The sequence below is a fragment of the Triticum urartu genome, chromosome 4A (assembly GCF_056163025.1).
Source record: "Triticum urartu cultivar PI428250 chromosome 4A, HENAU_Tu73, whole genome shotgun sequence".
Classification (NCBI taxonomy): domain Eukaryota; kingdom Viridiplantae; phylum Streptophyta; class Magnoliopsida; order Poales; family Poaceae; genus Triticum; species Triticum urartu.
In genome coordinates this window covers 605,366,921-605,379,445 of record NC_141876.1, presented here as the reverse complement: position 1 = coordinate 605,379,445, position 12,525 = coordinate 605,366,921, and the positions used below count along the sequence as shown (strand labels likewise).

The following is a 12,525-nucleotide window of genomic DNA, read 5'->3' as shown; positions in this document are numbered from 1 at the left end:
GTACATCTAATTAGTGATTATACCTTCAATAGTTGAATTCGAGTTGTGGCTTTGAAATTAGATTGATTCCTGCAATCCTGCTACCCGCCACCTACAACAGAGATTAGAAAGTTCAGAACCAAAAGGGGCAAGGGATTAGGGATTCAGGGATGTATTCGTTGGGCGCGTCCACGCTGCAGCCGCCGCCGCGCGTACCTGCAACCGATCGCCGATCAAGCGACGGCAGCTCTGGACCCTGGCCGCCGTGCGGTGCCTGGCTCTGATCGATGGAATTTTTTCTGTGCCATGATGGATGTGTGCGAGTGACTTGGGCCAATGGGCCATGCCTGGTCGTGGTGATGAGGAGAAATAGACAATGGGCTGCCTCACTTTTTGGGCTGAAAAGCTTAACTCGACGCTCTGGATGTGTCGGTATCGTTTTTCCTTATACAACATAGTATATAGACTATATAATACCTAGTTTTTTCACAAAAAAATGGGTATTCAACTGAATACCCTTGAATTGAGGTGGGCCCGCCCCTGGTTCCTGTGGTTGGCGGCCATGGCGACGACGGAGGGGGGCGATCGAGCGCGAGTTGGCGGTGGGTTGCTTTCGGTGGATCTGATACATGTACACAAGAAGATGGCAAGAAACAAAGACGCGGACCTATTCCACGACCATTCTTTTTTACTTACACACAAGGAAAGTTTTTTATTTCCATGTGTGATTGTTGGGAGCACCTATGGCTCAGGTGCTTGAAAATTTTATTCGTTTCAACCACTTTTCATCTGGACCATTGATTTACATCCAACGAACAGCACAAAAGCTACTTGTCATGTCCTGAGTTTATTGAAAACGCAGGACGACTATATCTCGCATTAAACGAGACAGTAGGATGTTTCGCTGAAGTGTGTACAGTAATCAGGCTGAGCTATTCCTTTTTTTTTTGCGGGTGTATCGGGCTGAGCTATTCGCGCACAGTTAACTTGGAAGATGGCTAGAGCTACTAGCGACTGCGCCCGAGTCTTGTACTCCTTCCGTTCCTAAATATAAGTCTTTATAGAGATCTCATTAGGTGGACTACATACGGAGCAAAATGAATGAATCTATACTTAAAATGCATCTATATACATTCATATGTGGTTCATAGCGGAATCTCTATAAAGACTTATATTTAGAAACAGAGGGAGTACGTGATAAGTACTAGGCGCAACTTACTTGAGGACAATCGAGCTGGTTTTTCTGTTGGAACAGAGGGAGTACGTGATAAGTACTAGGCGCAACTTACTTGAGGACAATCGAGCTGGTTTTTCTGTTGGTTTGCTGGGGCTTTTTTTGTTTTTTCTTTTTCACGGGTTTTCTTCCTTTTTTCTGTTTTACTGGGTTTTTTTCTTTATTTTTCTTTGGTTTTCATTATTTCTATTCACGGTTCTCATTGTTTTCTTTATTTCTTTTTTCTTCATTTTTACTTCGGTTTTGTTTGCCTTTTTCTTGTTTTCTCTCTGGTTTCACTGGTTTTCTTTACACATGATCGGTATATATCTAATACAAATTTTTAGTATATGTTTAAAATTTTCAAATTCTTGATTAATATTTTCAAATACCAAATTAACATTTTTAAATACATGGTAGAATATTTTTATATACACATTTAACATTTTCTAAATTCTTTATTTTTCAAATACAAGTTTAACATTTTTTGAATACATGGTTAATATTTTTTCTATACGCATTTAACAAATCATGACAAAAACTTGTACACAATTTGCATAGAAACGACACTGTTTTTATAATATGCAGAGAAATAAGCATCTAATAGGGCAATTTTTGCATTCTAGTAAAATTACATGCACAATATATACTAGCTGCGTGTATAAAATACAAAAAAAATAAAAGAAATAAAATTTTATATCAAAAATAAATTAGTGACATTGGTATTACCTTCACAGAAGAAGAAAAATAAAAGAGATCCTAAAACATTTATGAAAAAATCTGCACACAATTTGCACAAAAAATACACTTTTCATAATATACAAGAATAAACATATGATAGTGAAAATTCTGCCTTTTAGTATAATTTAGACACATATTTACTCGCAATTCCAGGAGTGTGGACACATATGCTACCATGCTTCCTTGAGATAGGGAGAGGATGACTAATCTGAACTACACATACAAGTGTAACGATGTAGAGTCTGTGAACATGCTTCGAATGAGAAGTACCCCTTTTCCAAGCTTGTGAAGACATTTAGAGAGAGGCAGTTGATAAAAGATAGCATCCCCACCTCTTTCAAAGAGCAAGTGACAATGTTTCTTAATGTTGTAAGTCATAATCAGAGATTTAGAGTGATTCACAACATATCCAGAAGATCCAATGAGACAATATCCTTGTATTTCAAGCAAGTCATGTATGTGAATGGAGAGATAATGAAGCAATTTACTGGTCAAACTCCTCCGAAGGTATGAACGAGCTATAGATGGTATCCATATTTCAAGATGAGCAGTACTAACTACTCCCTCCGGTTCTTTTTAGTTCGCATATAAGGTTTGACTGAAGTCAAGCTTCGTAAAGTTTGACCAACTTTGTAGAAAAAAGTGCCAACATTCACAATCTAACATCAATACTACTAGATGTGTCATGACTTAAAGTTTTATATTATATAACTTTAGCATGGCAGATGTTGATATTTTTTCATATAAATACGGTCAAACTTTGTGAAGTTTGACTTCAGAGAATTCCAGAGTAAAAAGGACCGGAGGGAGTATTAGTTTATGCCATGACATGAATTTATTGTTGTGAACAATAACAGTTCAGTTTGTTCATGCCTTCACATGATTGTATTGATGCAATTGATGGTACTCATATGCAAACCTGCCAAACGGGCCGAATTTCGTTGGTCGGCAGTGGAACCATCAATAATGTTCTCATCATCCCAACATTAGGATGGCCTAGGTGACCATGCCGTATCTTGACTTACCAAGAATCTAGAAAATTAATTTGTATGCCAAACATGTACCTAGTTTAACGCATGTATAGTACAATACACAATATAGAGAAGCATTTACTCTAAATTTCCTTGAAAGACTCTTTTGCTGAGTTACGAGTAGGTTTTCAACCTCACTCAGTTTATGAGTTTCAACATGAAAACCATTATAAATATTCTTAAAATTCAGTGAAGTATGGGTAGAATATAGATACATCCAGCAAAGATTACCACATAGTACCCATAGGGAGTGCAATTGTTGCTTGACTAGAACCAACAATTACTGCATCATGACCAATAATTGTCATGACACTTACACTACTCAATAGTCTGGAAATACTGAATCCCCCTTAGACCCAGTTTCCACTTAAGACATTTCCTTCTCAATTGGATTATTTTCAGAAATTATCTATAGAGTATAGTATACATATAAACTCATGTAGAAATACACACTATATGTCACTAGAGAGTGAAGTCCACCAGCATGTCATCGACACTAAGTAGTGGGTCTTTCTATTTGCTAAGCGTGCTCCTGGCTGCCCACATTCTGAGGAACGTCTTGAACCTCGAATCCATGAGAACACAACGGATCCATAGAGCACAATATGCCTCCATTTATTTCAGGTGTACATAAACATGTATGCATCCAGTGACGCCAAAGGAAAGAAGGTTTCATAGATGGCTTGATTCAGAAGTAACAAATCCTTTCTCTCTCAAGCTCTCGATAGTCTCCTTGAGGCTCGTCTCCAGGGGAATCAGCTCCATACCCAAACTTCTTATCTTGTCCTTCGATACCTGGTAGATAGGGACAAATGGTGCGTCATCTGCACACCTGCACAAAAAAGGAAAATAATGAGTCCTGTCACTACAGTGTCCACAAAGCCTCAACAAGAAATGGTGCAAATGAACAGCTTAAGCGCTCTACAGTGTCCGTGAAGCCTCAACGAGAAACGAGTAACTAATATCCAACACTGCTGTTCTCGAATTGATTTCAAGGGATTTACTTGAGAAAGCGCTTGGAAAGAATGTTAGCTTACTTGTCTGGCACTGGAAAATTGGGGTACATTTCGTGTATGATCTTGACAATCTCCGAGTGGTGAGCAACTCTTTCAACCATACAGTATCTTCCGTTTGCCGAAGGAACTTCATATGCAAGGATATGTGCCAGGGCAACATCTTTAACATTTACCCAGCCAAAGCTGAAATTGGGGTATGTAGAAGATGATCCTGCATGAAAATACCAAGGATTTCTTGTCAAGAGTTCAAATATGTCCCGTTAGAGTAGACTTCTTCTGGCACAAGAACTGTAGTTTTAAATATTTTTGAGACATAAGCATCTATTTCATGCATGTTTCCCATCGGTCAACAAATATCCTCTCAGTTAGATGAAAATACATTCATGGCACTGAAGGTACCATAGGCCAGACCCCCATAGTGAACAATCAAACTTCCAATTAAACAACCATCTTATTGATATTTCTTATAAGATTATAAAAAGCAGAGTTGGTGATGATGGTGTGCCTGTCATCCTGCAATATAGGTCGCCCGATCTATATCTAACGGGTAGGAAGGAAACTATGACAATTTACCCGCACTCCTCTCCACATTTGTAGATACGGCTTTTCCTTGTTCATCTTTTTCTCTCATAAGATAAACTACTCATACAAATGCATCTTCATGTTTCGTGCAACGCACGGGCATCTTGCTAGTTTCTTATAAGATTCAGAACATTCACCGTACATGTAACGTGCAGGTTTAGGATGCACAAACAATTAGCTAGATAAACAATGAAGAGTAGAATCATTCCATATGGCACCAACAGTGCTTATGCCAGTGCCCAAAACACATGTACACACATAAAAAGAAATGAAAGAAACATTAATTCAACATCACTTGGAATATCTTGAGCTTGTTTGCAGAAATTGTGCTAATGGCTTAACAGGGGTATTCTCTCAAACAAACGACAAATGCAAAATGTGTGTAGGGCGTAACAGAGCTCTACCTTACATACTTGCTAGAGCTAACCTATAAAAAATTAATTATGAAGCCACATACAGACATACCATTTATAAACTTCAATATTGCTTCTACGCTAGTATTCAGTGTAGGCTGCAACAGGGGACCGATGACCATTGCTGGGTTTATTGTAACTATTTCAAATCCATTATCATTTGCGAACTTCCATGCAGCTTCCTCAGCAAGGGTCTTGGATAGCACATACCATTGCTGAAGCAGATGAACATTCAGGAGAACAGATGAGAATGCAAATGATGTACAGTCAAGTATGCACATTCAGGAGAACAAAAGGATGTGAAGGTAAAGTTTTGAAAGATTTGCATACAAAGTTATATAAGGCAATCTAATTTCAAGTTAGGTAAAAAATATCGAAAGAACTCTATTAACGCAGAAATTATGTCTAAGCTTATAGTCGATATGAGGAATGAAATGCATATCCCCACTGAAGAACGATGTGCTTATAATGATAAATGCAGGTGTCAGTCATATAGTAATAGTAGCGATCTACTTATGATGACAAGTACAGATGTCAGTTGAATGTTAATAGTAGTGAAGTGATTATATATGTATATGCCGGTTCAACATAGGCAAGTACTATGTTTATATGCAGCAGAATCTTAACTGGACAATGTGTAGATGCAGAGTTGTTCTGCAATTGTTTTGTAGCAGCAGACAGAGACTGACTATATAGCATACTGGCATTAGTGATGACTTAACCAGGTATAATATTTTCTCCCTGTAAACCAACCAAGTATAGTATGACACAAATAAAGATGGAACAAGATCAATTGACAGTTACTTTCATATTCTTACACTTGTTATGGATAATGTATCATTTGGGCACAACTTACATCCTTGTGTGAAAACACAAAACCAAGATCTTCAACAACAATGGTATCACCCTGTCATCCTAAGAAACTGTATTTCAGTAGAGGTGTATGTAAATCATCTAGTACACAAATGAAGGGCATTTGAGTGCAGGCAGAGTGGTAGACATATAGAGCTGGATGTATTTATTAACGTGACTTGCCACACCATATATGCAAATCAACCCAGAATTTTACCACTCCATATGTGAAAAACAAGCAGAGCTCTACCAGCACAGAAAGACATATTACCTCATTCTTTTCACAGACCTCTGCACTCGAAAACCATGTCTCATCAACCACTACATCAGGAGTTCTTGGCTTCCCATTGTAGGCAACAGCAGCCATGGACGACGTTATGATCACTCTCTTGATAGAGGCTTTCTTGCAGGAACGGAGAACATTGAGTGTTCCATTGACAGCTGGGTCAAGTAACTCAGCCTGCAAGACAGTAAAGACACACATAAGCATACAGAACAAACGTCCGGTGAAGCTGTTGTATTTACTATCTAAACATCATCAACAGATTTAGCTGTTGAAAACATAAGCCCGCACACATGCATATAAGGAACAAACACATGTTGTATCTAATTGTGCACAGTGACCATGATGTGTGCTAACCTTGGGATCCTTGACATTGTGATAAAAGGGAGAGGCCGTGTGGAAGACACAATCGCAGCCGGCAACGGCAGCATCGAAAGAGCCTTCTTCCAACAAGCTTGCTTTGAACAAGTGGAGCCTGTCCTTGGCTCCATCCAGGGCCTGCAGGTGCAATGTTTTCTTGGGGTCGGCTGCAAGTAGGAACCGGCAGTTCAGTTAGCGCCACACATGCATGTTTTTATTAAAAAGAAAACATTCCAACGACCAATCTATGTTGATTCTGAACTCCAACAATCTAAAGGATTTATTATAATGAAAGAAAAATGACTGTCGCAGCAACACACTAGCAACAGTATTATGGGAAATCAGTTGTGTAGTTTTTAATTCACAGGTCAGAATGGCTGCCCCTTGACTCTTAGAGAATCTAGATTCAGATTTATACAGATAATACTAGTTGCAGTGGAGAGATGGCGTTGACTCCCCAGCACTCACTCACAGCATGATAACAGCTTCTTCTTCCTTGTACAATTAATTCCAATTTGACAAGCTGAACAAAACCTAGTTCCCCACCCACCCAGTGAATGACTGAATCGATGAATCCCTGGCGGCCGCGGGGACCAAGAACAAACTAGACCTATAACCAAGCGAAAGTCATGGAGCAGGCGGGGAGAGCGAAGGAGGGGAGGGGGTCCTGACCGTACCGGTGTCCCTGACGGTGGCGCGGACGGTGTAGCCGCGGTGAAGGAGGAGCTTGACGAGCCAGGAGGCGATGTAGCCCGAGGCGCCGGTGACGCACACCACCTTCCCCATCCCGGAGCTCATCTCGCCCTGCTCTTCCGGCGGCTGGAGACTCGGACGGGGAGGATGGGTGGGTAGGTAGGAGTAGGACTGTGGAGTGGAGATCGGAAAGGGGGCCTACAAGTAAGTAACTAGTCTCAGCCCCGTGCCGTGAGTGAGGCGTCAGCGCTTGCGCTTCCGTCTCGGCCCAGCGTCACCGCACACGCACCTCTACTCCGTGCTTTCCCTTTGCTCCGTGTCCCACCCACTCTGTTTTTTTTTTCGACAACACCTCCAAAGCATTTCATTAAGAAGAAGAGAGTTGGTCCAGTTTATAAGGAAAACCGGACCCGAAAATCTAACATTCTCGATTAATCAGGGATAACAAAAAAAAAACACACCGACCCAGGGCCACGCTCCAGCCGAGCCGCCGACTACGTCACCCAAGCAACCCGTAGCCGACACCCTACACCCAAGACCAAAGCCGCCGCTCTGGCATCCACGCCGCGCACCAGTCGAGCCGCATGCTCTGTTGCCCGAGCAACCGGAGCCGACACCCTACAACCATCTCCAGAGCCGCCGCTCCGACGTACGGACAGAAACCGCACACGCCGACCCCGAGGCCGCGCACCATGCGAGCCGCCAGCTTCGCCACCCGAGCAACCGGAGCCGACACCCAACCACCGTATCCGGAGCCGCCGCTCCGACATCCACGCCGACCCCGAGGCCGCGCACCAGGCTGGCCAACGACACTGTCACCCACGTGACCAATGCCGGCACCCCACCAACAGGACTAGATCCGGAGCCGCCGCTCCGACTTCCACGCCGGCCCCGAGGCCGCGCACACGCCTAGCCGACGGCGAAGCTGCAAAACCACAGAGCCAGGGCTTGCACGCGCGTGCTGGGTGACGGTGTAATACATCGAGGGTGGCCTCTCGGTGGGAAGCCTGGTGGCAAGCCTGCCTCTAGGCCTGGGTAGCCTGCAAGGGACCCGGTGTGTCTTGAGTTTAGCCCAAGCTAGCCTTTTTAATTCTTTGGCTAGCCAAAATATTGATTGAGCTTTCGGTGGCCCATAGGGTGGCCAATATCGGCAAGAAACACTAACTCCCCAAAATCATCATAAAACATACCCTCAAACCTCTCCCCTCCCGAAACCATCGCCTCCACCAACCATGTTGCCGCCACCAACGATACAATCGCTACCGAACGAACTACTCGAGGTGATCTTCTTTCGCCTCCCACTGAATGAGCCTGCGTGCCTCGTGCGTGCCTACATTGCCAACAAGCGATGGCTCGGTCTTCTCTCCTACCATGCCTTTCATTCCCGCTACCGTAAGTTCCATGGATCTCCCCCCATGCTGGGGTTCCTTTATTCCTGGCCCCTCGACTTTCTCCCGAGGAAAGCCCCCTCCCCACGCTTCATCTCCACCATGAAATTCGGTGCAGACATTCCCGACGATCGGGGGGGGGGGGGGTAACTATAAATACCCTGTGTGGGACTGTCGCCATGGTCGTGTTCTCCTTCGGGATAATTGGCCCCCGACCCACCTTGTCATGTGGGACCCCATGACGGGTCGCCAAAGAAAGCTGAAAGTGCCGGTGTCAATGGGCTACATCGACGGGCCACTGCATTGCCTTGTGCTGCGAGCGATTGTGACCATTGTGCGTGTCATGTAGGGCCCTTCTAGGTGGTATTCTTGGGCATTGACATGACTGATGATGAAGATTGTGTTGCACATGTGTGTGTGTCCTTGCCGGTGTCCTTGCCGGTGTCCTTGCCACTTCATGCTTACACATAATGACGATGATAGTGTAGAAGTTCTCAAATATGACTTGAGCTCTAATTGCTTATCGCTGATTGATGCGCCATTGTTGGGGGTTGTCATTAGCGGTTCCCCTATCCTCATGGCGATGGAGGATGGAAGTTTGGGGTTTGCACATGTGGACATGGTAATCCTCAACATGTGGTCAAGACAATTGGATTCTAATGGATTTGCATCATGGACTATGCCTAGAGTCGTCGAACTCATGAATCTTATCCCTATTCAAAATCCAACCAAAAGGCTTAGACTGATTGGATCTGTGGAGGGCAGTGATATTAACTGCGGACATTGGCATCTATGAGGTTAATATCACGACACTACAATGGAAGAAGCTATGGAGGAGAGAGAAATTCCGTCATTTGATTCCATACATGAGTTTCTACAGTCCACCACGTGCATCTATATGTCATTTTTTTATTTGGAACAATTCTTATATAAAATACTAATACATTAGTTAATGTATAATTAGATTAGTGACGATCACATAGAAAGTTATGTATTTCATATGTGCGCGAACAAACTTTCAGTAATATATTTCATTTGTGCTCGATCAAACTTCAAGTAATATGGATCCTCGAATGTTACACCTATTATGCTTATGTCTACTTAATTGGAAATTTTATCATAGAATCCCCTTTTTGGAATCACACGAACACATTTATATTTACAGAATGGTCGAGACCTTGTGATGTAGCCACTAGTAGAAAACAAGGCTTTGGTTGGGGCCTGGCCAGCCCATTAGTCCCGGTTCAGTCACGAACCGGGGCCCATGGGGGGCATGCGTCCCGGTTCGTGCGCCCAGTGGGCCGGCCGGGCCTCATGAGGCATTGGTCCCGGTTCGTCTGGACCCATTTGTCCCGGTTCCAAGCACGAACCGGGACCAATGGCCCTCGCTCCTGGCCCACAGTCATTGGTCCCGGTTCGTGGCTGGAACCGGGACAGAAGGGGGGACATTAGTCCCGGTTCCAGCCACGAACCGGGACCAGTGAGTTGCCTATATATACCCCATCGCCGCAGCAGAACACTCCACACTGCTCTGCTTTTTCTGGCCGGCGAGGGGAGTGCTTTGTGGTGCTCTAGCTCACCTCCTATGCACATGAGGTGTTCGATGAAATGCCACACTAGTTAAGCTTTCACCTCTCGAAGCTCGACCTCCAAGCTCCATTTTACCCGAGATTTGTCTAGATTTAGCAGTCCGTCACGTCCCTTCCCTGTCTTCACCGCCGTCGGTCGCCCGCGCCGATCTCGTCGCCGGCACCACCGTGGTGAGCTTCTTGTTCTTATCTTCTTTCTGAAAGAAAAAAAATACTTACTTTAGATAGATACTTTTCTATTTTTCTTACTTTTATTATTGCTTGTTATTATATAGTGCAATGGTTTTGGTATCCACCCCCGTCGGCCCTCGTCCTGGCTATGAGTCGGATGTGGTATATATTATCTTTTATAAATATTTGGTTCATTTATTGTTTATGACAATTATGCCGACCAACGTGACATAGATTTTATTTATCTAGGAGGTATGTGAACCAGAAATTCCAACCGACCCTATTGTCGAGAGGTTAAATTTAGTTGAAGAAGAAAACAATTACTTGAAGGAAAAAGTAAAAAAAAATGAGCAGGAGAAGATGATATTGGAGTTGCATGTTGCGGATGTCGTCGATGATCACAAGATCAAGATGGACGTGATACGTCTCCAACGTATCTATAATTTTTGATTGCTCCATGCTATATTATCTACTGTTTTGGACATTATTGGGCTTATTATCCACTTTTATATTATTTTTGGGACTAACGTATTAACCAGAGGCCCAGCTCAGAATTACTGTTTTTTGCCTGTTTTAGGGTTTCGAAGAAAAGGAATATCAAACGGAGTCCAAACGGAATGAAACCTTCAGGAACGTGATTTTCTCAACGAATAAGACCAGGGAGACTTGGACCCTACGTCAAGAAAGAAAAGAGGAGGCCACGATGTAGGAGGGTGCGCCCACCCCTACCAGCCGCGCCCTCCACCCTCGTGGGCCCCCTGTTGCTCCACCGACGTACTCCTTCCTCCTATATATATCCACGTACCCCCAAACGATCAGATACGGAGCCAAAAACCTAATTCCACTGCCGCAACTTTCTGTATCCACAAGATCCCATCTTGGGGCCTGTTCCAGAGCTCCGCCGGAGGGGGCATCGATCACGGAGGGCTTCTACATCAACACCATAGCCCCTCCGATGAAGTGTGAGTAGTTTACCTCAGACCTACGGGTCCATAGTTAGTAGCTAGATGGCTTCTTCTCTCTTTTTGGATCTCAATACAATGTTCTCCCCCTCTCTTGTGGAGAACTATTCGATGTAATCTTCTTTTTGCGGTGTGTTTGTTGAGACCGATGAATTGTGGGTTTATGATCAAGTCTATCTATGAATAATATTTGAATCTTCTCTGAATTCTTTTATGTATGATTGGTTATCTTTGCAAGTCTCTTCGAATTATCAGTTTGGTTTGGCCTACTAGATTGATCTTTCTTGCAATGGGAGAAATGCTTAGCTTTGGGTTCAATCTTGCGGTGTCCTTTCCCGGTGACAGTAAGGACAGCAAGGCACGTATTGTATTGTTGCCATCGAGGATAACAAGATGGGGTTTTCTTCATATTGCATGAGTCTATCCCTCTACATCATGTCATCTTGCTTAAGGCGTTACTCTGCTTTTACCTTAATACTCTAGATGCATGCTGGATAGCGGTCGATGAGTGGAGTAATAGTAGTAGATGCAGGCAGGAGTCGGTCTACTTGTCTCGGACGTGATGCCTATATACATGAGCATACCTAGATATTCTCATAACTATGCTCAATTCTGTCAATTGCTCAACAGTAATTTGTTCACCCACCGTAGAATACTTATGCTCTCGAGAGAAGCCACTAGTGAAACCTATGGCCCCCGGGTCTATCATCATCATATTGATCTCCTACTACTTAGTTATTTACTTTGCTATTTACTTTGCCTTTATTTTACTTTGCATCTTTATCATAAAAATACCAAAAATATTATCTTATCATATCTATCAAATCTCACTCTCGTAAGTGGCCTTATAGGGACTGACAACCCCTATTTGCGTTGGTTGCGAGGATTTATTTGTTTTGTGCAGGTACAAGGGACTCGCGTGTAGCCTCCTACTGGATTGATACCTTGGTTCTCAAAAACTGAGGGAAATACTTACACTACTTTGCTCCATCATCCCTTCCTCTTCGGGGAAAACCAACGTAGTGCTCAAGAGGTAGCAAGAAGGATTTCTGTCGCCGTTGCCGGGGAGGTCTACGCAAAGTCAACATACCAAGTACCCATCACATACCCTTATCTCCCGCATTACATTATTTGCCATTTGCCTCTCGTTTTCCACTTCACCCTTGCCGTTTTATTCGCCCTCCACTAGTAGAAAAAGGGTCAAACATGAAGCACATTAGTGCCGGTTTGTATTTGAGCCGGTACTAATGGT

General features: G+C 43.4%; 1 protein-coding gene across 1 annotated transcript; it reads right to left on the bottom strand.

Annotated features, from left to right (window-relative positions):
• Window positions 1–3,324: 3,324 nt before the first annotated feature.
• Window positions 3,325–7,349, bottom strand: LOC125530927 (phenylacetaldehyde reductase). Its single transcript, XM_087519206.1, has 6 exons — window positions 7,148–7,349; window positions 6,468–6,637; window positions 6,099–6,287; window positions 5,028–5,190; window positions 4,002–4,191; window positions 3,325–3,796 (listed from the first exon to the last, which is right to left on the bottom strand). Exons 1-6 carry the CDS (start codon window positions 7,266–7,268, stop codon window positions 3,637–3,639), a joined length of 993 nt encoding a protein of 330 aa, XP_087375332.1. The 5' UTR covers window positions 7,269–7,349; the 3' UTR covers window positions 3,325–3,636.
• Window positions 7,350–12,525: the final 5,176 nt, after the last annotated feature.

Bases quoted from the DNA above. Each gene is read 5' to 3' on its own strand.
- LOC125530927 (XM_087519206.1), bottom strand. From the start codon at position 7,268: ATGAGCTCCGGGATGGGGAAGGTGGTGTGCGTCACCGGCGCCTCGGGC. The intron at 6,288-6,467 runs GTTAGCACACAT...ACTGTCTTGCAG, and splicing joins ACAATGTCAAGGATCCCAAG to GCTGAGTTACTTGACCCAGC. The intron at 3,797-4,001 runs GTAAGCTAACAT...TTTTTTGTGCAG, and splicing joins AATTTTCCAGTGCCAGACAA to GTGTGCAGATGACGCACCAT.